Raw genomic sequence first — 23,500 nt, forward strand, 5'->3', positions numbered from 1 at the left:
CAGGAAGGGGGACAGGATGGGGACATGTAAATTTGGGAATTTGACTGTATCAAGGATTCTCCCAGGCCTGTTGCATCCTCTGCAGGAAAAGTAGATGCTACAAGGTGGACCAGTATCACCCTTGCTGCCCACACTGTGATCTTTGCAGGTCCCATGGGTTTTAGTCCTCCAAGACCTAATCCTGCCATGGGCTGTGCTTCCTCCACGAGATGTTCAACACCAGGATGGCTTCTCAGCTGCTCTTCAGTGCCAGACCCACACTGGCTCTGAGCATCCCTGTCTTCCTACCCTGCAGCACAGAGAAACCCCAGAGGTAAATGAGTGACCCAGAGAGGGAGGGGAGGCTCAAACTCTGAGGCTTGTAAGGACATAAAAAACGTCCTTTTTGTTTGGGCCCCTCACTCCAGAAAAACCACTGAGATGCTGGAGTGTGTCCAGAGAAGGGCACCGGAGGTGGTGAGGGGTCTGGAGCACAAGTCTTGTGAGGAGCAGCTGAGGGAGCTGGGGGTGTTCAGCCTGGAGAAAAGGAGGCTGAGGGGAGACCTTCTCGCTCTCTGCAACTCCCTGAAAGGAGGGGGTAGCCAGGGGGGGTCGGGCTCTTCTACCAAGGAACAGGCGATAGGACAAGAGGAAACGGGCTCAAGTTGCACGAAGGGAGGTTTAGGATGGATATTAGGAAAAATTTTGACAATGAAAGGTTTATTAATAATTGGAAGAGGCTGCCCAGGGAAGCAGTGGAGTCACCATCCCTGGAGGGATTCAAAAGATGGGTAGACATAGTGCTTAGAGATATAGTTTAGATTAATGATGGTTTTTGTCAAGAGTTAGGTTGATGGTTGGACTCGAGGATCTGAAAGGTCCCCTCCAACCTAGGCAACTTTATGATTCTATGATTCTATGTCCTACTAGGCCAGCGTGGTCCATCTAGCTCTGCTCCACCAGCGACCATGGGAGAGACAAGCACCATTAGGGACCTCTGGAGACCATCCAGCCCAATCCCCTGCCAGAGCAGGGTCACCCAGAGCAGGTGGCACAGGAACGCGTCCAGGTGGGTTTGGAATGTCTCCAGAGACGGAGACTCCACCACCTCTCTGGGCAGCCTGTGCCAGGGCTCTGCCACCCTCACAGGAAAGAAGTTCCTCCTCATGTTGACATGGAACTTCCTATGGTCAAGTTTGTGCCCGTTACCCCTTGTCCTGTCACTGGGCACCACTGAGAAGAGCCTGGCCCCATCCTCCTGACACCCACCCTTTCAGTATTTCTAAGTGTTGATGAGATCCCCCTCAGCCATCTTTTTTCCAGACTGAAAAGACCCAAATCCCTCAGCCTTTCTTCATCAGAGAGGTGTTCCAGTCCCCTCAGCATCTTGGTAGCCCTTTGCTGTCCCCTCTGCAGCAGTTCCCTGTCCTTCTCCTGCTAGCCTCTACCCAGCTCCGTGCTCTTAACCGTGGGATCCGGTGAACAGCTTTAATCCCCTGAGAGATACAAGAAGGGACTAAGAATCTCTGCTCTACAAACTGCCCTCGTGCCTAGCCTTGCTACAGACCGTGCTTGATCCTGCAACGCAGAAATCCCGCACCAGCACTGCCTCACAGCAGCTTAGAAGACGCCAGATTCTGGCACTGATACAGGAAAAACAAGGGTCAGTCTCCTGGGTCGCTGCAGCCTACAGGAAAGGGTAGATGTGCAAAGCTGACAGAGTTTATATTTAAAAAGTTGTGTCCAAAGAGCCTGCTAAGACTGCAGATTTTGCTTTCGTTTGCTTTTGGAGAAATAGAGCGCTCCTTTAATATATAATCAAGTGAATTAGCAACACTGCTTCAAATACCACAAGCCAAACGACCACGACAGCATCGGTCCAGATGTTTTACAGCTGGGCAGGGGCTGTTTACCGCAGGGCTGGGTGTAGGATTCCCAATACCAGTCGGATTTCACTGTCCTCCACCCCAGCAGCTCCCCCGCACCCGGCCCAGGCGCTGCCACAACAGGCTGCAAATCTCGGCTCCTTTTGCCGGGGCGTGTAGGATCGGACCCGTATCACAGACTGTTCGGGGTGGCGTTTTTTTTTTTTTAATTAAAGTGTATTACAGCTCGGTAGATCCGCAGCCCCCTAAAATTGGCTCCCCGGGGAGCAAAACCTGCGCTCGAAATAACTCTCCACAAAAGAAATGCAAGTTTTGTCCTGCCTTTGAAAGCTGGGCGGCTGGAAGGGGAGGAGTCGTGGCTGGAGAAGTGGATGTGTCTTTTGGCAGCTGGGCCCTCTCATTACAGGAGCGGAGAAGACGGAAGAAGGCAACTCCCAGTATCGCTCCCCCTTCCCGGTCCTCTTCCCCATCCCACTGCTGTAGGATCTCCAACGTGGCACTGTGGGGGCTGGGAACGCCGGCCAGTCCCATCGCGCTTGCAAATCGCTCCGTAGCCACAGAAATCTCCCGCTGCAATGCAGATCGGCCCCGGTCCTAGCAATTTCGCCCTGGAAAATACGTTCACGGTCAAGATGGAGCCGTTCGCTGACATTTTGGTAGATTTTACTCATTTTCCACACATTCACATCCTGAAGCCCCGCGGATTTATTGTGGCCGTCTTAGAGCAACGCACTCAGGATTGTGTTGCCTGGGGGGGTGTGAATTAGTGGTGTGGGATAGTTACGACAGCAGGAATAGGGGGGAACCTACATCTAAAAATCAGGCAAAAATTGAAATATCTTTACGCTGGGCTGCCTGTCCTCAAACACAAAGAACTGTTTTATTCAGCTCCAAATTCCCGTTATTGAGGCAAAGTCCTTTCAAAGGACCGAAGCGCAAAGCCCTGCGCTCGTGTCAAAGGAGTTTGGTGCTGGGGTGCACTGAAAGAGGCCGAGATTAAAAGTTTTAGAGTTTATTTTAAATTTCACTAGGAAGGAAAAAAAAAATCAAAATAAGATCTTACATGGGAAGTAATTACGCAGAAGGGTTTGAAGGTGGAGCAATTCAGAGCCTGGCAGAGAAAACCAGCTGGCGGTGGAAGTTTAAAGGCGCTTTCCTCATTTCTCAGCTGGTCCATGCTGCTGGTACAGACCACTAACGTTTCGCCAGCGTATCGATTGTTTCCTACCCGCAAATCCATTTTTTTGCCATGGCAACGTAGTAAGAAAGCCAAGATTGCGCTATAAAAAACCCCGGGGCCACATTCTGATCACTTACTTATGCAGACACAAAGCCAAGAAAATTCCTCCAAAAGTACACGAGGGTACACGAAAATAAGGTGCTCGAGGTACTTCAAACCTCTCTCCCCCACTGAATCCCTCCCAGAAGAGAGCTGATGGCTGAATATCACCGCTGTGAAGCCATTAAGACAGTTTAGGCATCTTATCATTAAAAACCGCGGCAAAAGGTACCTGCTGGAATGCGAAATGCCCAGGGAAGATGTCAGTTGGAAACGTGTTTTGTTCGGGTATTTCTTTCTCCACGCACACTGCTGAAAAGCAAAAAAAAAAAAAAAAAAAAAAAAAAAATATGAAATAAATCACACAGAGCTAGAAGCCATCAGGCGTCCGGAATGACTTCACGCTCGGCACCCAAGAGGTCGCCCAGTGAGTGAGACCCTTTGGTGCTTTTCCCCTCTAACAGCTTTCGTGAGATTACACCGCCCGGATCAATCCAGCCCTAATAAAGGCTATGGGGACCGGGCGAATGGGACAATCTTCCGCACAGCCAGAAGCAAACACCCGGTGACCGGGACAAACCTCCCGTTATCTGCTACCGGGGTTATCAAGGTCTTTTTGCCACAAACCGCGCCGTGAGCGGAATCAGCGTAGAAACACACGTTTCGTTCTGTTCTGAAGAGATCTGGGGAGCTGGTTTATTGCAGCTGGTGGAAAGTCTTGTACAGGGAGGGCTCAAAGACCTCCCCTCATTGAATCATAGGACCATAGAACTGCCTAGGTTGGAAAAGACCCTTCAGATCATCGAGTCCAACCACCAACCTAACTCTGACAAAGCCACCACTACCCCATGTCCCTCAGCACCACGTCTGCCTGGCTTTTAAATCCCCCCAGCGATGGCGACTCCACCACTGCCCTGGGCAGCCTCTTCCAATGCGTGATAACCCTTTCGGGGGAAGAAATTTTTCCTAATATCCATCCTAAACCTCCCCTGGCGCAACTTGAGGCCGTTTCCTCCTGTCCTATTGCCTGTTCCTTGGGAGATCAACACAGGTGTGGAGTCATGGCATCATCTAAATGGTTTAGACAGAATAAAGATGTCCCTTTTTGATGCCATCTTCTAGAATTACTGGACTGATGCTGTGTGGGGGCATGGATAGTGGAAAAACGCGATGATCCGAGTGCAAGGCACTTGGAAGATGCTGACTCAGGTCTCTGAGCAGAATATTCAAAGCCAGAAGACCATAGTTTTCTATAAAAAGAAAACTGCTCAGCCCCCTGCCTTCTGAAGGAAGCAGAGAAACTTGCAGACCAAAACCAGCATCAAAAAGGGGGTAAAAATGAAATTACATGATGATTAAAATCAAGGGAATCATAGAATGGTTAGAGTTGGAAAGGACCTTAAAGACCATCCAGTTCCACCCCCCCTGCCCTGGGCAGGGACACCTCCCACCAGCCCAGGTTGCTCCAAGCCCCGTCCAACCTGGCCCTGAACCCCTCCAGGGCTGGGGCAGCCACAGCTTCTCTGGGCAACCTATTGCAGTGTCTCACCACCCTCACAGGAAAGAATTTCTTCCTAATATCTCATCTAAATCTCCCCTCTTTCAGTTTAAAACCGCTGCCCCATGTCCTGTCATCACGCTCCCCGATAAAGACATCAGTTAAGACGCAGACGTCAGTTAAACAACACGAAGAGGCAGCATCCTCCTGCTAACGTGGTAACCATCAGTGAGGACGGTGTTAATTCCTGCTTAATACCTAGAATATCACTAAATCCCAAGCTTGCCATTAAAAAAAAAAAAAAAAATCCAATGCCTGCTTAAAATGTGACAGGGTTGAAACCGAGCGGCGTTCAATACTCGTGACTCAGCGCAGAAACTTCTCTGTGGCACATACTTTGCTGGGATCGAGGCTCTCAGCCAGGCAGTCTGGCCTCAGGCGACGTCAGCATTTAACTCCTTCAACATTACTTTGGGGCTCCAAATATTTGCTGCCATAATGCCTTTCTAAACTGCGTAAGTTTGCCAGACGTGCGGATTTCTGCCACCGTGTCATGCTCCAGTGAAGAACAGACCCCAACAGACCTGCTTATCTCACACCTACAGTGCGGGGGGACAAATTTGGAAGTATGGAAGATGCGATGGGTAAGGGATTCCCCACTCCACCAGCCCAGCTGCTGGGGAAAAGGAGAGGTGGGTGTCAGTGCAGGTGGGGAGATGGATGGAAAACCAGTGTCTGTGGGACAAGAAGCTCAACACGAGCCGTCAATGTGCGCTGGCAGCCCAGATACCCCCCTGCAGCCTGGGCTGCATCCCCAGCAGCGTGGGCAGCAGGGCGAGGGGGGGGATTCTGCCCCTCTGCTCCGCTCGGGGGAGACCCCCCTGCAGTGCTGCCTCCAGCTCTGGGGCCTCAGCACAGGAGAGACACGGAGCTGCTGGAGCGGGGCCAGAGGAGGCCCCGGAGATGCTGGGAGGGCTGGAGCCCCTCTGCTGGGAGGATGGGCTGAGAGAGCTGGGGGTGTTCAGCCTGGAGAAGAGAAGGCTCCGTGGAGACCTTGGAGCCCCTTCCAGTCCCTCAGGGGGCTCCAGGAAAGCTGGGGAGGGACTCTGGATGAGAGAGGGGAGCCATGGGATGAGGGAGAACAGTTTTCCACTGCAAGAGGGGAGACTGAGATGAGATCTGAGGCAGAAATTCTTGGCTGTGAGGGTGGTGAGCCCCTGGCCCAGGTTGCCCAGAGAAGCTGTGGCTGCCCCATCCCTGGAGGGGTTCAAGGCCAGGTTGGACGGGGCTTGGAGCAACCTGGTCTGGTGGGAGGTGTCCCTGCCCAGGGCAGGGGGTTGGAACTGGATGATCTTTAAAGTCCCGTCCAACCCGTGCCATTCTGTGATCCAGCAATACGAGGAAGCTCTCCACCCGCCTGTAACTTGGCCATCAGGTCCCTGCAGCGCAAATGCAGGTCCTCTTGGGTACCACCGAACGGGGAGGGAAGTTTCAGATGTGGCTTGAACCAGGGGCAGATGTCACACATTCGCTGCCTGCGACTGCTCCCAGCGCGGCTGAAGCCCTTTGCAACCCCCCTGACTTCATGAAGGATTAAAAAAGAAAATAAATAAACCACCGGCCTCACGCACCAACAACCATTCAACCTCAAGAGGTGCCAGGAGGGGGGGGGGGGGGCGGGAGGAGGGGGGTCAGAGCCCCGTAAAAATGCAAAAGCAGCGTTTTGGCTTGGGAGGGCCTTCCACAGCCCGGCTGGGAGCAGGCAGGAGGAGGGACAAGGACGGACCAGGCGTGTCCCCCCCCCCCCCCCACAGCCCTCCGGACCCCCCCCTTGCAGCAGCAGCGGGCCCTGCCATTGGCGGCAGGGCCGGGAGAGCTTTATCGGATCCTCCCCTTCCTCTCCCTCCCCAGGCGTGGTTTTTGTTGTTTTTTTTTTTTTTTTTTGGACTTTTTTTTTTTTTTTTGGAGAGGGTTTTTTCCCAACTTTCCAGAAGTTTCTCCCCGGCCCCTTATATACCCCCTCCGCGGGACGGCGAGGTGCACAGGGCGACCGAGCAAAGCAGAGCCCCGGCCCCGCCGAAGGTAAAGGGATGGAAGGGAAGGGGGGGATGGGGTGGTAGCCCCCGGCTCGCAGGACCGCTGCCAGGCGGGGTTGTGGCCAAGCTGAGATTGCGGCGGGCAGCTGGGTGTTATTTTGGGGTGCTGCATGCTGCTGGCTGGCCCCGTAGGGCTGGAAAGTCGGGGGGGGGGGGGGGGAAGGGGGATGCATAGGGGAAAAGAGGTTGTATGGGGGAAAGGGGGATGCATGGGATAAGGGGGATGCATGGGATAAGGGGGATGCATGGGATAAGGGGGGTGCGTGGGGGGGAAAGGGGGTGCATGGGATAAGGGGGGTGCATGGGGGGGAAAGGGGGTGCATGGGATAAGGGGGGTGCATGGGGGAAAAGGGGGTGCATGGGATAAGGGGGGTGCATGGGGGAAAAGGGGGGTGCCGGGCGGAGGATGCACGGGGGGAAAAAAGGGGTTGTATGGGGGAAAGGGGGATGCTTGGGGGGGGAAAGGAGTTGTATGGGGGAAAGAGGGGTGGACGGGGGGAAAAAAAGGGGTTCTATAGGGGGTAGATTGCATTGGGGTGGGTTTGGGGGATACGTGTAGGGTCCAGACTGCCCCACAGCTCTGTTTTTTTGGAAGAAAAGACATTAGAAGATTTCGCCCCCCCCACACACACGCACGCACCCCTTCACCTCCAGTTGGCAGTGAAGCTGCCACCCTGGTTTTGGCACCCGGGAGAAGCTTTCAGGGGGTGAAGAAAGAGAAGAGGGGGATGATCAGGGAAGCACCGACTTGGTCCAAGTGGTCCTGGAGCAGCCCTGGCTGGAGAAAAACTCCAGCCCCTGCTCCCGCCCAGCCTGGGAGCCTCCGGGACCCTGGCCACCAGCCCAGCACGGGAGGGAGAGCTCTCCCTACAGCCTCCCCGCCACCAAACTGACTAACCCTCTCCTTCTCCTGCCTTAACAAAGTGTCACGTCCCTCCGGTGACACGGAAATGGCCTTTTGCTTGCATTCCTTCGTCCTGCGGCTTTGTCTTGGTCAACGGGAGAAATACAGTCCTCGAAGGGCTGCGTGCTTTGGAGGGGGTGCGTGCCTCTGGCTGTCTCTCGCGGGCGATGGCATCTCCAAATCCTGCCGGGAGAGCGGGTCCCCGACACCCCCGAGGAGGTCTGTGGGATGCCACGTTGGCACAGGGCGTCCCCTTGCAGGGCCGGGCTGTAGGAACACAGGAGAGGATGCTACTGGCTGCGCGTTCCCCTAAATTCCCTCTGTTTTCACCCCGGGTTATGAATTCTCAGCTGTAATCCAAGGATGGGCAAAATTTCTCTGTCTCGCCGCCGCGGGATGCGTCACCCATCGCAGCCCAGCCAAATTTCTCACCAGTCTCTGAAGTAATAAACCTTTTTTAGGCTGAGGATGTAAGCGGCACAGGCCGCCCATTGCTCGCGAGAGAACTACTCCTTGTATCTGTTTTCTTTCAGAATGAAAAAGGCAAGCGTTGACCTCACTATGAAAGAGTTTCAAGGTATCTTTAGAAATAAAAGGGAAGAATAAAAAAGAAAAAACCCTCAGATTTTAATGCTGTCTGCACCTTAAAAAAAATGTGTCAAGGGCAGTTTTGAGCCTGTTGCACAAGTTTTTGCTCTTAGGTAGCCGGGGATGGCTCTTCCTTCCAACGGAAGGCTTGCTCCCGAAAGGATTTTAGGATACAAATTGCCTCCCTCTCCGAGGCTACGTAATTCCCACTCTGGCAAAGGGACCCCGGTGCAACTGCGCAGTCTCTTCCCTTCGGGCTATGTGCGTGTTTCCTTCCATATGTAATCCCGGCGGGCCCTTCGCTTCCTGCTCTGTTCGCTTTAACCCTGACGCTGCCCCATCGCAGCCCTTTCTTGTTTCCGCACGCAAGGAGCGACCTCCGAGGTTGGGTGGGAGGAGAGGACCAAGGAACGCAGCTCCGCCGTAGCCTTGGGCACGATGCAGCCTGTCAAGGAAAAGCTTTAGGTGTGAAGGTGAAATTTAAGCCCTGGGGATCTGCCATCAAGGAAGGTTTGCTGTGAGCAGCACGAAGTCAAGAGAGATGGAAAGTCTAGGGACAGGTTACGGCCTCCAAGGCAATACGGGGTGAGCTCCAAAAAGCTTTCAGGTACGGCGTTTAGGACTGGTCAGTCTGCAGATTTATCGAGGGTAGTAGCTCAGAGCCCTCACTGGGGATGGGTGCACCCACGTTGTGATGAGAGATGCATCTACCTAACGCATGAACGTATTGGGAAGGGGCGTTGCTGGAGGAAAGGATGGGTCCACCACCTTCCTCTGCCCCGGTACCTCCCTGGTGGGGCTGTACAGGCAAAATATAAGAGCTCACCAGACAGCGTTGGATCTTCTCAAGAGGCCTCCTCTGACTTAGGTTGGTGGAAGCTCATGTGCTCCATCTAGCGTCTAGAAAGCTGAGTGTTTGGGAACAGAGCTGGGGTCCCCAGAGAGGACTGTCCCTGCGGTACAATGGCCCTGGATGGATGGGCAGCAGTGTGCTACATGGCCCTTGGGCAGCAGAAACATCCCGCTTTGAAGCTTTTCCTGACTAGGGCAGAGGTCTGACCTGCTACTCTGGGGACAAGAATATGTGTTGCTTTCTGTTCCCTGGCCCCTCCTTAAATCATTTGCTGTAGATGAACATATATAGTAAAATCGCTGAAAAAGGAAGTTTTCATTTAAAATGCACAGGCTCTGCATGCCAGAGTGCAGCCTGGTCTCTTGAAGATTAATTGTTGCCCAGTGTGGACTTGGCATTGTTGTACCCCAAGCGAAGCGTTGATGCTCTATCACTGGAGCCTAGAAGTGGGTTTCACTGGAAGAACCCCTGGGGTCTCTGAATTCTCCAGGATGGGCTTGACTCATGGTGAGCTCTTCTTGCCCAGCAGGTCCTCAGAGGTGGCTGGTGCTGCTGAAACCATGTGGATTAGTCTGGTGCTTGCCTTCTGCGGCCTCGCTGCAGCCGTGCCCTCGGAGGACAGGAAGCTGAGCGACAAGGCAACGACGTTGGCTGACCGCAGCACGACGCTGGCCTTCAACCTCTACCATGCCATGGCGAAAGACAAGAACATGGAGAACATCCTGCTGTCCCCCGTGGTCGTGGCCTCTTCCCTCGGCCTCGTGTCGCTCGGGGGCAAGGCCACAACTGCCTCCCAAGCCAAGGCAGTGCTCAGCGCGGACAAACTGAATGATGACTACGTGCACAGCGGGTTGTCCGAGCTCCTGAACGAGGTCAGCAACAGCACAGCCCGCAACGTCACCTGGAAGATCGGCAACCGCTTGTATGGCCCTGCCTCCATCAACTTTGCCGACGACTTTGTGAAGAACAGCAAGAAACATTACAACTACGAGCACTCCAAGATCAACTTCCGAGACAAGAGGAGCGCCCTGAAATCCATTAATGAGTGGGCAGCCCAGACCACGGATGGGAAACTCCCAGAGGTCACAAAAGACGTTGAGAAAACTGATGGGGCCCTCATCGTCAATGCCATGTTCTTCAAGCGTAAGTTCTACCTTCAATTCTTGATACAAGCCACGCAAAACCTAGTCTGAGCTAGGTTTTGGCAGCCCAAATGGGAAGGCGAACACTGGGTGCGCTGGAGGCGTGCTCTTTTTTAGAGCGAGTAGTTAGGAACCATGTATGAAATGATCACCCATGCCCTTCTCTTACAAGCTTTCTCTCTTCTGTAGCTCACTGGGATGAGAAGTTCCATCATAAGATGGTGGACAACCGTGGCTTCATGGTGACCCGTTCCTACACTGTGGGAGTTCCTATGATGCATCGCACGGGTAAGTTGCAAACCTCCTGCCCCATGTCAAGACCAGCTGGAGTTACACTCACTGATGCTCCGTTAACCCGGTTTTCCACCGACTGCTTCCAAGATTGTTTTGCCTCACGGGCAGAAAGCGAGCGAGAACAAAGCAGGGTGTGCTTGTTCTGCTGATTCTATCTCCCTGTGAGCAGAGAGGATCCACCTCTACTCGATGGTACTTAGCTGTTAGGAATAAATCCTAGCTCATCACGCAAATGAGAGCCGCAGTTTTGAGTTGTTGCCAACTCCAGTAACGCTGGGCCAGGTCCCAAGAGTGTTCAGACTCGCTTCCCTGGCTGGTCAGGGAAAGTCCAGGGTGAATTGACAACAAAGTTGTGGGTAGATTTGCCTCTGCTCCACATCTCACCATTTCCCGCTTCCGATTTCAAGGTCTCTACAATTACTATGATGATGAGACAGAGAAGCTCCAGGTGGTAGAGATGCCACTTGCTCACAAGCTCTCCAGCATGATCTTTATCATGCCAAACCACGTGGAGCCTCTGGAGAGGGTTGAGAAACTGCTGAACAGGGAGCAGCTAAAGACCTGGGCTGGCAAGATGAAGAAGAGATCAGTGGCCATCTCGCTGCCTAAAGTCGTCCTGGAAGTCAGCCATGACCTTCAGGTAAAGGAGGTCTTTAAAGAAAACAGTTGGGCCTTACAGTTCTTTGGGGTGGGAGAGAAGATAGTGGGATGATGCCCGCCATCCTTTTTCCAGCAGCTAGCCTGACCATGGCTGGAAAGGATTGTGCTGTATCGTCTCTGGGAGGGTTGCTGACCTCTTTTCTTCTCCTAGAAACACTTGGCTGATCTGGGCCTGACAGAAGCCATCGACAAAACCAAGGCTGACCTGTCAAAGATCTCTGGCAAGAAAGACCTTTACCTGTCCAATGTCTTCCACGCTGCTGCTCTTGAATGGGACACAGAAGGGAACCCTTATGATGCTGACATCTACGGCCGAGAGGAGATGAGGAACCCCAAGCTCTTCTACGCTGACCACCCCTTCATCTTCATGATCAAGGACAGTAAAACCAACTCCATTCTCTTCATCGGCAGGCTCGTGAGGCCCAAAGGGGACAAGATGCGTGATGAGTTGTAGTTAGTTTTGGTTTCGTTTGTTGGTTTTGTTTTTTTTTTTTCCCAGAGCTTTGGTTTGTGTGTTTTTTAGTGGGGGACTTCAAAAAAGGGGAAACACTATTTTGTATCCTTCTCGAACTATGGGTGCTATTCAGACCAGGGTGCATTTTTGATGAGAAACCAGCATACACTTTACCTCACCCCAAAATACTTATTGCACAAACCCACCTCCAGAGAGGAACAAGGGCAGCCTGGCGCGAGAGGGTCACCAGGAGTGGAAGGGAACTGGCATGCACTGTCTCAGCCGCTGGCATCCTCAGCCAAGATGTTCAGGCTGATGCCTAGCTCTAGAGTTTAGCCTCCTGCTCGGTACCTTGCTGCTGCCCATCAGCCCTGCGAAGGCACAAGCCCTCCACCTTTCCATCTCCAATGCTTCTGCACGTTGAGCTCTGCCGCTTTTCTCCCCCTTGGCTGTGCCGCACCACACCAGAGCTGCTGTGGTCGCTTGGCAGTTGTTCCTTCCTTCTCTCTTCTATCATTGGAGCACTAAGGGCCAATTCTGCGATGCAGTCCTCTCTATAGCCCTGGGAGCAGAGCAGGACTGTGACAGCACACAAGGACGGAGATCGTATGGAGTTGTGCCCTTCTGTCCTGCCTAACCCTGCTTTGGATGACTGTTAGGTGCTTCAGCCGCAGCAGGTCATCAGTTCCTGAGCTAGAACCCTTGCTGCAAAGCCAAGCGCAGCGTTCCTCAACGCTTCACAGAGAAGTGACTTAGGGGTGTCAGCAGAGAGGCCAAAAGAGCAGATGGGCTTCTAGAAAGATAATCCTGAGGGCCCTTCAGCACTTGCATGACAGAAATGGCTGGGCTCCACCCCTCTGGGCATCAGCAAGGGGGCTCCTGGGACAACATCTGGAATTAAACATCCCGTACCAGGCAAACGGAGGAAGTCCACTTCTCTTGGTGCTTCTGCATCAGCACATAGGGCTGGCAAAGAGACAGTTACCTCCCTGAAGGTTCTCCCAGTTATGACGAGGGCTGGTAGGTAACAGCTCCCAGGGCAGGCTAAGGGACTTCTGCTAGCTTCTCACGGGGAGGTGGATCAGGCTCGCTTCCGCTTTCTTCTTTAAATACAAAGCTTTAGAGCTGCCGTTACCTGACTTCCTAACGACTCTCTCTCTGAAGCTCCTCTCCTCCGTGATACTTCAGCTCCCTGTTGGCTGACCTGGGTAAGGGCACGCTGAAAAACAAACGTATTTATACTTCTACTCGTATTTATGTCCGATAATTAGCAAGATTCACAGCCCGCTCCAGCCTAGACTTGGAGGCTATTCCTGTCTTCTTCTCTTTAAGGGGTATCATCAGGTTAAAATACTATTTAAAACTGGTAGGATCCCATGAGCATTGAAGCATGTGTCAGGTAAGCCTTGCTACGCACTGAGAGACATCATAAAGCAAGTAACGATAAGATGATTGAAATGAGAGAAATCTGTGCATCGCAATCTAAGCGCCAGTTACTTGGAACCAGCAAGGACAGCGATTGCGTTGCTTTTCTTCGTTTTCCCTGCCAACGTGCTTGCTGTCGGGTTGCTACGTAGAAGCCCAATACTGCATTTTCTCAGACCGTACACAGGACTATTTCCATTTATTTATTACTAAAGTCTCTTTATTAGGCGTTTCCTAGAAGCAAACACAGCAGCTTGCTCCCCCGAGTTTGACCCAGCCATGCCTTCTCCAGGTTTGCAAGGTTACACAAGTGCAGAAAAGCTCATCTGCCCTAATTCCTATCCAAGCCAGCCGGAACGGGGGATTCTTCTCCTTAAGCCTCTTCCCAGATCATGTTTCCAGGTGCTTTTCCCCACTGCGTCGGGAGGTAGGAGGCCATCCAGAAGGATGTACCCAAATGCACAGGAAGCCTAAAGCCCAGTGTGTATGGGAGACAGGACCCGGTGAATCAGCGCACTGAAACCCACACGCTGTAGCACGTTATGGAGGATGGTGGGGGGGGGTGGGTAAAAGGGGTGGGCAAGGCAAGAACACACTGTGGGATATTGTGAATTATTTGCATCATGTGGATGCAGGCGTCTGATGGCTTTTATTGTCTGTTCTTCTACCACACAGTGACAGTTGTATAATTTTGCAATAAAACTTTTTTCAATGAACCTCAGGCAGCCGTAGTCCCTGGCAAGGTTTGGGTGGAGACAATACTCTTTACAAGGTGCTCAGAGAGGTTCCTTGCTATCCTTAAATCTAATACACCTTTCTTAATCGGGTAATTAGGGACAAAAATTACACTTAATACACAACAGATGAATTCCCATGTCAGTCATGGGAAAGGAACACTGTTAGCAGGTCGGCTTCTCACTTCACTTTTAAATTTTTCTCCTGAAACTGCAAGAATTCAGCATCTTTACCTTCATAGGTAAAGGACCTACTGCCCTGCCCTGCCATTTAACAGAGCAGCAAATGGCTGTTAAAATAGGGCAGCGTAGGAATAAAAAGTGAGCTGTAAGCCACAGGGACCAGCCTTCCCAAACATACAACCCAAAGCTTCTCTAGCTGGGATCCAATCGAGGGAAATGGAGGAAAAAGATCTTCAAGAACCCGCACCATCACTGTGTCCTCACAGCTAAATACGCCTTCCACAGCTGGAAAATCCAGCAGCATCAGACACTGCTGGCCCCGTGTCCTTCAACTGCTGGAAAGGGGTTAACCCGCTCTCCATTCAGGCATGCAACCTTCTGCCACTCGGTCACAAGCAAAGCTAAAGCCTCGCTCTTTTTTTTCCCCCCTGTGCCAAAAAAAGCGCCTATCTGGGTCGGGCAGGCACACACGTCCGCTCCTCCCAGCTTGGAAAAGCACCGGGTGGTTGTCAGATCACAGTCTTTCACTGCACAAAATTACAGAAGCCATCTCCAGCGCTAACCACAGCAGCCCAGGAACACCATCAACAGCAATACTGAAATAAGTTAAAAGCCTTCCAGAGCTCCTGAGCTCGTCCTACCCCCGGCTCATCTTGCAAGCAGCTTTAAACACTCATGTTTTTCATCCTAGGGAAGACAGCACCCTCAAGTCGTAGGAACTGAGAGAGGCCTCTACCTCCCCTTTAGCAGCTTCTTCAAACAGATCGTGGTGGTGGTGGTATACCCATGCAGGCTAGAAAGGTATTCAGTTCACACATGCAAACCTTGACCATTGAGATAATCCTCGATATTGTCCTCAGCTTCTCACACGATGGATCTAGCAAGAAGAAAGGTACAGCAATACCACTCTTAAACACACTTCTTACACACCTCTTGATCTTATGCACAAGCGACTAAACATCTCTTGATTCTACCAGTGACCAGCACTGAGAGAGGCTGATGGACTGGGCTGGAGGGCTTTAAAACCAGAAAGAAACTGCGCAACCTCCAGCAAAGCCAGCCCTCCCTGGAGGAGGGCAGGAGAAATTTCTAGCTGATCATTATCTAGCACATTGGAATGTTTTAAGAACTTAGACACAACGTGCAAGGCTTTGTGCTGCACGTCACTCTTCCATTGTGTCAGGCCTTCCAGCTTTTACATTTCCTGCTCCTAAAACTGACAGAGCTGGTGTCTCACCTTCTTTTTCTTCCCTCCAGAATTTTTTTCCAAATTCAAAATTATTTAAAAAAAAAAATCAAAAACGAATGTTGGTATTACTTAGCACTCAACACGTAAAAACATTTTTTTTAAAGCTTTCCACTGAAAGATGGGCACAGAAACCTGAAACCACTCATTCTCTTACGCCCTGAAAAGGCGCATCTGTCTCTGACACTTAACCAGCTTCCCAGACAGCACCCTGCCAGGCTGGGTTTCCAGGAAACCTGCCAGAGAAGCTGGGAACAGGAAGGCTGAGGCTCACACATCCATACACGCTGCCAGACAGACTAGTTCCCGACACCGTCAGTTTGAAATTCCAGTTCAGAAGTTGCCTGCCTAGCTCCTGCAGACAAGCTTCCTGAAAAAATGGAAATCTGGACATACAAGCTATTCCTAAGCAATACATTTTGCAGATTTGTAAAAGTTTTGTTAATGCAACAAACAGGTTCTGAATTTCTTGGTATCTGAACAAAACAAAGCCCTTGATCCTGTGTGCGTGATCTCTTACAATGTGCGTAAGTCTCTGCCCATTAGTGCACCAGACTTTTCAAAACACGCTGGGAAAGGAGCTGACACAACAAGAATCTCTGCCTGAAACTCAACCAAATGCTCAGTTCTGCTTCAGCTACAGGGCTTTAGCTTGACAGCAGCAAACAGCATCAAAAGTAATTCCTACAGCAACAGAACAGCAGTGAAAACACATCCCTGCCTACAGACTACGCATTTCAATAGCATAAGTAGCCTTGAAATCTGTTACCGACTTCAGGATCTACCTGTGTTACCCTACAGCTCATTAAAGCCAGTTATTACTACAGGGACAAATTAATGGACTGTCTAATCAAGCCTCAAAGGAAGACAAGTTTTTCCCCAATCACTTAAATACTTTTCCATCTGAAAGCTTAGGATAGAAGGTTTGAAATTCGGAATCTGCGCTTCCCTCCTCCCCCCAACTAATACGTAAATACCTGCTCAGAAGTTTGTCTCACTCCGCGTCTCTACCAACTGACGTTACCTGACCCTAAGAGGAGCTATAACGTTCCTATTCGGTCTGCAGCCCTGAAAGTAACACACTGAACATCTTTTCAGTGACAAGGGAAGTGGATGTATAGAGGTGAAAAAGCATTTAGCAAAATATAGTAATACTTCAGTTGAAGCTGGGAAGGTATAAACTACTGCAACTGCTTTGGACACTGCTAAAAATACTCCCCCTTCTGGAAACCTTGGAGAAACAGACCGGTACGTAAGTGAATAATTACCAGTACTACTCCAGTTTACGTGTAGTGTTATTCGCAGCCCCCTAAATACCAGATTGCTGCTCCAGCTCTACCTAGAAACTATCCTTTTGTCTCCACTTTGTTTAGATCAGGACCTGGTAAGTTCACTCCAGAAGGGTAACACAAGCTGGAAGAAACGTAACAGAATTCCCTCCATACCAAAGGCTGGGGGCGAGGCTTTCCTGGAATACATCTTGGTGGGGGGGGGAAAAAAAAAAAAAAAGAAAAAAAAAAGAAAAGCACTTCCACAAACGCTGTCTTTTGTGATTTTATTAAGAGATGTTTTCAGGACAGTCAAGCTTCTGGTTGCAGATGTTACAAACCCTACAACAAAAAAAACCAAAATACCGAGTGAGATGGTGGCAAACCATTTCCCATAACCCTTCTCCTACCCAAAACTGTGAACAAAGAGGCTCCAAGAGTTCAAATCAAACAGCATCTCTCACTTCTTGCATTTTGGCCAATGATCCCCCTTTTCCCCACAGGCGCAGATCTTGCTAGCCAGCTTCTCTTGTTTCACTGCTGCCCTGCAAACTCCCTGAACCCTCCCTGTTCACACAAGGCCAGTCAGAAAACAACGCAGCCTGGCTTTCACTAGTAGCTATGTAAGTCTTCTGGAAAAGGCTTCAGGCCCTGTGCCTCCTTTGCTGCTCCGATCAGAGAGTGAGAAATACTTCTAAAAGCAGCAAGTTGCCCACTGTCACTGGGAACAAGCCAGAGCAGGTCTCAGACACCTTCACGCTATCAATTTCTGTCTTAGAAGCTCCTCGTTCAGGGAGACGGGATTTAAAACCTTGGTTATTTGCTTACAAAACTAGCCTACACGTTGTGCTCAATGCTACTGGCTTCCAAGTCTATCCCAAACCGGATCCCATGGCGGGGTATACGAGGAATATATAGCCTTTGCTGTCAATGGCACACTGGTAGCAGGTGGTAAAACGTAAAAACATCCAAGGCATTGAACCCTCCTCAGATAAATTCCTAAGTCACTCAAATTGTGACCCAAGGTGCCCAAATCCATGCTGTAGAACACAACACGATCCAGGGCACTGGGACAAGGATATTTCCTTTCAGACTCATCTTCACCGAAGGGTGTGCTTAGCTGGTTTGCAGCGTGCCTTAAACCATGCCCCCTTCATCCAGGGCAACACTGTAAACTCAACCCAGTTCACCACTGCACCTGGTACAACACAGCAGCTTTTCTTCCCAGTATCCCAGCTACCTGACAGCTTTTTTACCTGACATGACACCTTTTCCACATGGATCCTCCCACCACTCACAGGCACTTACCCCTCAGGCAGTGGGAACCGGCTGGGGCATGGTTGGCTGTTCTGGTTTGCCACCTTTCTGCTCTGAAATGGGGGTGGTGGGCAAGATCTCTTCTTTGGGTTCCACAATGCTGACGTGGTCTGGCAGGGGCTTTTTGGGGCCAATCTTTCCACTTGGGTCCCAAGGCAACATAATCTTTACTTTGATTCCCAGTACTCCTGCGAAGAGTGACAGAACAACACAGACATGCTCATTCAACACAAAATACCAAGCACACCTTCAGTAGGGACAAGACCCAGGGTTACGAAATACGCTTTTCTCCATCAAAAATATCTCCTGACAACACTGAAGAATGCAACCTGATTAACACAAATGCACTATAGCTTAAAAATCTAATTACTGTGAATTTACACCCATGTATTTACCTTTATCCAATTCACTGCCTTTGCTAACTGCAGCCTGGGACTACAATGAAAACGTGCCATACCCTTATGTCACGCTAATCCTCGTTTTAAACCCTGTCTTTCCTGGGAAAACGCAGCTCACTTTCCTAGGAAATTACACTGGGTTTTTCGCATCCCTTCTCAGACAAATGCCTCTAAATCATCCAATGAGTAGGATGTCTTGCCCAAGGCAGCATTAGCACAGCACCACAGAACGTGGCACTGAACAGGCTGCAATGACACAAGGACATCCCTTCTGACTCGTCATCGTATCATCACCGAAGGGAAGGTGGAGAATAGCTTTGCCTATGTTAGCATCCCTACATCAGGTGTTCTGCAATTAAGTAACCCACAGCCAACTGAGATGCACAAGCCATTCATGTTTTACCAGGGGGAAGGACAAGTGTAAGCAGGCTTGGCTGGTTTAGCTGGGAAGACTTCACAGAACACAGCAATGGGAAAAAACTATCTGAGACTCGCTTTTTCATAGGTCTTGTGGTACCATGTTCTGTCTGCCTAGGCCCTGGGAGTCAAGAAAGCCAGCATCCAAACTGACAATAGTTCTTGAACTTAGTCAAGAGGTGCTTCATTTCTAAATTGTTTTGCTACCAGCCCCAGAGGCCACAGCACACAAGTCAGTATCTGGAAAAGCCAATGACTTGGGATGACCACATAAAATTCTGCTGAAGGCCTCTTCTCCATTCCCGTAACACAAATGCAAATTTGTGAAGTTCTACTTCAGACGTTAACGCACATACTCCACAGTGAGAGTTTAGTCGCAAAAGCCCAAGAAAACAACAGATGTTCAGAGTCACATCAACTAGCGGCAGCACAACGGAACCACTCTGCAAGATCAGTGGTGGGTGCACCAAATCACATGAGTTACCACCGCGCAGGTGGGAAACCTCCAACCTGCAGGCACGCGACACCAGGAGTTGAGACCTTCTGGCTCTGACAGAAGGAACCAACAGAGCTGCAAAGGGATCTGCATCCCAGCCACTCACCCTGCCGGAGAAGGACGTGACGCACGGCTGTGTCGACGTAGTAATTCACCGGGTCTCCGCTGTGGATCATCAAGCCATCCACAAACTTCATGGACTTGGCACGCTGACCTCGGAGCTTGCCGGACACAACCACCTCACAACCCTTGGCTCCGCTCTCCATGATGAAGCGGAGGACACCATAGCAGGCTCTGCAGGGAAAGAGCAGCAACAGCCACAGCATTACTCCCACTGTGCCAAATGCACACGGTTCCGTGCAGGCATTTTACGACAATTTCAAGCACAGGCAACGACACTTCAACTTTTGTTTGTAAAAGCCTTCTGAACACACACCCGTGCAACCAAAGCTCTGTCAATGCTACGTAAAGCAGCAAAAATCTTTACGCCACTTCAGCACTGTTAAATCGAGCTTAACAAAACTCTCCTGACTCATGGGCCTTGTAAGATTGTGGCAACAGTGACAAATACACATTCTTTGTAACACAAAAGCAGCTCCCCAGCTGAAGGTGGCCAACACACTCTCGTCAGGACTGCAGCTCCTCATCCCTTCTCAGACAAATGCCTCTAAATCATTCAATGATGACAGGATGCTCCTGCTGAGGAACCACACGCAGCATCACAGAACGTGACACTGCAGGGGTACCACAACAAGAGCCACCCACTTCTGACTCGTCATCTTATCATCACTGAAGGGATGTGAGACACAAGGCCACTGTCACCTGAACTGCAATTCAGTCAGAAGGCTTGAAATTGTGTTTCACTCTTACACCCATTTATTCACAAAGAAATAAACGCAAGCTTTATGCACACCAGTCAGACAACTTGCAATCTGATTTACTCTAAGACTTCAACTTTTACGCCTGAAATACATTTCCTAGCAATTACTATCAAAAGTAACTGTGTACTAAGCATAAAGCTTCTATACGGTAGAATTATCAAAAATATGAACCGCCCCCTCCAAGTGCAGCATTACTGGGTTAAATTTTCAAACTACAGGCAAAGTGGCAAGGAGTTTTTTGGAAATGGTATTTGAATCCCACATTTCCTCACTGTGCCATCACATTCAGCTTGCTCTACTCACCGACGTACTGCCAAACCTCCCAGAAGCTTGTACCGCAGGGACTCTGCCTGAGCGATTGCACACAGACCTCTCGTGGCCACCTTCTCGGCATAGAGCTACAAAGGAAAAGAAATCAACTCGGAAACAGGGCTGCATTTCAAGATACTTTTAGTTTAAAAGAACACAGGGGCTTCATACTACTCTATGCCCCATCCTCTACATCCAGTTCAGTCAGTCCTTCCACAATTACATGCAGAAACTTTATCCTCAGACACTACACTCCCTTAACTCCGTTGGTGCCTATTTCCTACACCTGGCAGAGCTAAGACACACTGATGACACTCCAAAGAAAGTCAGGAGACTATTAGAAGATGCATGGTGCAGTCTCAAAAAGCTGCTGCTTCAAACAGCCCTAAAACATTAGGTATCACTGGAGAGAGGTACCCAGACAACCACAAGAACCTGGTTTGAGACAGTTTTTACAATGCCTCAGTTATGTAAGTCTGCTTAAGTATTAAAATCAAACCTAAGAAAAGATTTTATTTTTGAAAGCTGGGAGACCGAGGGGTATTAAATCTAACACATCCAAGAAACCAAAGTCTGATAGAAGCAGACACCCAAAATCACACACACGATATTCCTAGAGCTGACAACTTACGATGCTCCCTGTGAGAGTTTGTGCCATTGAGTACTTTTAAACATTTGCTGGAGATAACCAGCCATCTTCACTGTATAATGTGATCCAGCAACACTGGCCAAGCAGGAATAAATATGAGCACCACCGCAGGCCACGCTTTTCCCCCCGCCCCTAATTTGTTTGAGAGGAAAGTACTAGTAAAGGCATCAGATTTCAAACATTAAAAGACCAGAAATTACTGGTGTATCACTTTACTGTCTATTTCATTACAGCATCGTACTTAAAAAACTCAAAGATCCTTTTGCATCAAAACGGTTTCTTTACAAGGACAGATGCATTATGAATTCAATAAGGGTAACTGTAACACACGACACCCAAACATTATCATGCAGTCAGAACGCTTCTGATGTCAATAGTGGTACAGCAGCATTCTCTATAAAATATCTACAGATAAGTTTAAAAAGTTTTATCTGCATTCTTCTTGTTGGGAAATCAGAGAAAACCAGCCGAAGGTGACAGCATTCAAAATACACCAAACAGCAAAGCGTTTTGTATTTCAGTGCAAGGGTGTTCCGTGAGAACAGGTAAAACGCGCCCCAAGTTATCTTGAAGTCAAACCGCCTTTCAGCTGACACCATCCAGACAGAGCACAAAGCTACCTGCACAACCCACTTACTACTGTTTTAACTGAGACAAATTTACCTCAACGCTTCCCTCAGGGAAGCCAAACCTCTTCTGCACGACAGCCGTCAGCTCCCGGATGCGGCGTCCCTTCTCGCCCAGGACATTCTGAGTTCTAGGAAAAAAAAGTACAGTATGACCAAGAAAAGTGTCTCCGAGTCTGAGCCTGTAACCACGTGAAGAGCTTCCAGCCTGAGTATCTAGCTTAGTTCAGGAGTCCTAATACTGCTGCATCACTAAAAATCACTTCAGGATCTTTTTCCCAAGTAGCAGTAATAATATTTACCACTTTAAGCTCCACCTGCAGCAGCATCTCTTATAGCCTTGCACAGCACCTGTGAGTCAAGAGCAGCATCTCAGTTACCTGGTGGCAAGTATGATAATCTCAGTCCTGGTTGGAGTGACCCGGACTTCTACTCCGGAGTAGCCATCTTCAGCCAGTTCACGAGTCAGAAACTCATTCAGCTCAGCTTTGAAGATACCGTCAGCGACAAACTGAAAAAACAACCGGACCAAGTCAACCTCTGTTGAAGTGTTCAGCTTAAACGCAAGGTTTTCACAGGCTGAGTCTGGGTGCAATTCATCGCTGGGACCACCCTGCAGACGCTCCCCTCCACAGAGGGGAAGCAGCACCGGGGAGAAGTAAAAGCATCTTCCCTGAGGTTCCCAGAGACAATTCACTTCCAGCCTACACCACCATCTGATCCACACCCTGCTACAGACACACTTCATGCTGAAGGCTGAAATCATAGCTCGTGGTGGTAGTTTGATTCGGTATGAATTTACATAAAATAATTAGAGGGGTCACATCCCTTTACCAGCCCCACAGGGGCCTGGTGCTAGGGCTCACACTTCCACCCTGACAGCGCACAGGCCCCACGCTTCCCTTCCTCCCCAAGACAGCACCCTCCCGGCCTCGCTGACCTACAGAGAGGTAGAGTCACTAAACGCAAACTCTTTCCACTAAAAAAAAGAAAGGAAAAAGCATGGAAGTTCATCAGCTTCCAGCACCGCTCCGCGCCCCGCAGCACAACCACAGCCTGCTTCCCCTCTGTACACAAGCCCAGAGCCCTGTGCAAGCCCCATGAAAGGGCCGGGGTGGGGGAAACCATGGTTCCCCTCAGCCCCGGGGGCCGCGCAAGACTCCCTGGCCCGCTCCCTCACCCCGGCCTCCCGCCGCCATGTTCCCCGCCGAGCCCCATCCGCCGCCATCCTCCCGCATCCACCGTCATCCCCTCCCCGCCACCCCGCCCCGGCGAGGCCCGGAGTGGCCCCGGGTGCGGCGCCGGCGATATGGAGGTCCCCCGCGGCCGCGTCCAGCCGGGACGCCGCCCTCACCTTGCGCTTCTTGGAGATCTGCACCGCCATCTTGAACCGCGCCGCCCGGCGGAAAGGAGGGGGCGGAGCTTCGGGGGACGGCTATATCCGCTGTCCGCCGCTCCCCATTGGGCCGGTGAGGTTACGTGGTGCGGCGGGCGGGGGCCGATGGGAAATGTAGTCTTCAGCGCGCCGCCATCTTGGGGTGGTTTAACCCTTCCGCTGTCAGGAAAATCCGCTGGGGATTTTCCGCCGGGCCAGGCTGCTGTGGGCGCCCACAGTCGGCGTTTAAACGGCCATAATAGCGGTATAAACGGTCACAGGAGTTGGCAGCGAGGTAACTGACCCCTGTTTGCTACGCGGAGGCCCATTCCGGTGGTAAAGAGGCCCTCCCCTCATGGCCACCCCAGGTGTGAGGGGAGCACAGCTCGAGCGCTGGTGCGAGGCGAAGGGAGCAGCAGAGCCCCTCTCTTAACAGGCTGCTTCTGCCGTTTTAACCTTTTTTTCTTAGGCAGTCACAGACGAATCACAGCATGGCAGGGGTCGGAAGGGACCTCTGGAGATCATCCAGTCCAACCCCCTGCC

At 50.8% G+C, this 23,500-nt stretch overlaps 2 protein-coding genes, 1 long non-coding RNA gene and 2 other non-coding genes across 6 annotated transcripts; 1 reads left to right on the forward strand and 4 right to left on the reverse strand.

Moving 5' to 3' along the window:
• Positions 1-1,499: 1,499 nt before the first annotated feature.
• On the reverse strand, positions 1,500-7,983 carry LOC128904489 (uncharacterized). Its single transcript, XR_008464510.1, has 3 exons — positions 7,387-7,983; positions 3,377-3,456; positions 1,500-2,473 (listed from the first exon to the last, which is right to left on the reverse strand). It is a non-coding gene; the product is annotated as an uncharacterized LOC128904489 (long non-coding RNA).
• SERPINH1 (serpin family H member 1) lies at positions 6,610-13,611 on the forward strand. 2 transcript variants are annotated; one of them, XM_054188899.1, is made up of 5 exons: positions 6,610-6,724; positions 9,613-10,226; positions 10,415-10,513; positions 10,927-11,159; positions 11,331-13,611. In XM_054188899.1, exons 2-5 carry the CDS (start codon positions 9,644-9,646, stop codon positions 11,631-11,633), a joined length of 1,218 nt encoding a protein of 405 aa, XP_054044874.1. In that variant the 5' UTR covers positions 6,610-6,724; positions 9,613-9,643; the 3' UTR covers positions 11,634-13,611. The 2 variants fall into 2 exon arrangements, with proteins under 2 accessions (XP_054044874.1, XP_054044875.1); XM_054188900.1 differs by having other exon boundaries at positions 6,618-6,724; positions 9,610-10,226.
• A 3,151-nt stretch (positions 13,612-16,762) lies between these two features.
• On the reverse strand, positions 16,763-23,013 carry RPS3 (ribosomal protein S3). Its single transcript, XM_054188908.1, has 7 exons — positions 22,937-23,013; positions 21,963-22,093; positions 21,620-21,713; positions 20,302-20,396; positions 19,224-19,411; positions 17,798-17,994; positions 16,763-16,831 (listed from the first exon to the last, which is right to left on the reverse strand). Exons 1-6 carry the CDS (start codon positions 22,964-22,966, stop codon positions 17,801-17,803), a joined length of 732 nt encoding a protein of 243 aa, XP_054044883.1. The 5' UTR covers positions 22,967-23,013; the 3' UTR covers positions 16,763-16,831; positions 17,798-17,800.
• LOC128904673 (small nucleolar RNA SNORD15) lies at positions 18,356-18,503 on the reverse strand. Its single transcript, XR_008464589.1, has one exon. It is a non-coding gene; the product is annotated as a small nucleolar RNA SNORD15 (small nucleolar RNA).
• Positions 19,766-19,912, reverse strand: LOC128904672 (small nucleolar RNA SNORD15). The gene has a single exon (XR_008464588.1). It is a non-coding gene; the product is annotated as a small nucleolar RNA SNORD15 (small nucleolar RNA).
• Positions 23,014-23,500: the final 487 nt, after the last annotated feature.

Source organism: Rissa tridactyla, chromosome 1 (genome assembly GCF_028500815.1).
Source record: "Rissa tridactyla isolate bRisTri1 chromosome 1, bRisTri1.patW.cur.20221130, whole genome shotgun sequence".
NCBI lineage: Eukaryota > Metazoa > Chordata > Aves > Charadriiformes > Laridae > Rissa > Rissa tridactyla.

What these genes read in the sequence shown, in the direction of transcription:
- SERPINH1 (XM_054188899.1), top strand. Translation starts at nt 9,644, where the DNA reads ATGTGGATTAGTCTGGTGCTTGCCTTCTGCGGCCTCGCTGCAGCCGTG. An exon ending in CAATGCCATGTTCTTCAAGC is followed by an intron (nt 10,227 to 10,414) that starts GTAAGTTCTACC and finishes TCTCTTCTGTAG; the next exon opens with CTCACTGGGATGAGAAGTTC. An exon ending in TCCTATGATGCATCGCACGG is followed by an intron (nt 10,514 to 10,926) that starts GTAAGTTGCAAA and finishes TCCGATTTCAAG; the next exon opens with GTCTCTACAATTACTATGAT.
- RPS3 (XM_054188908.1), bottom strand. Translation starts at nt 22,966, where the DNA reads ATGGCGGTGCAGATCTCCAAGAAGCGCAAG. An exon ending in AGATCTCCAAGAAGCGCAAG is followed by an intron (nt 22,094 to 22,936) that starts GTGAGGGCGGCG and finishes TTGTTTTTTCAG; the next exon opens with TTTGTCGCTGACGGTATCTT. An exon ending in TCACGTCCTTCTCCGGCAGG is followed by an intron (nt 17,995 to 19,223) that starts GTGAGTGGCTGG and finishes CACTCTTCGCAG; the next exon opens with GAGTACTGGGAATCAAAGTA.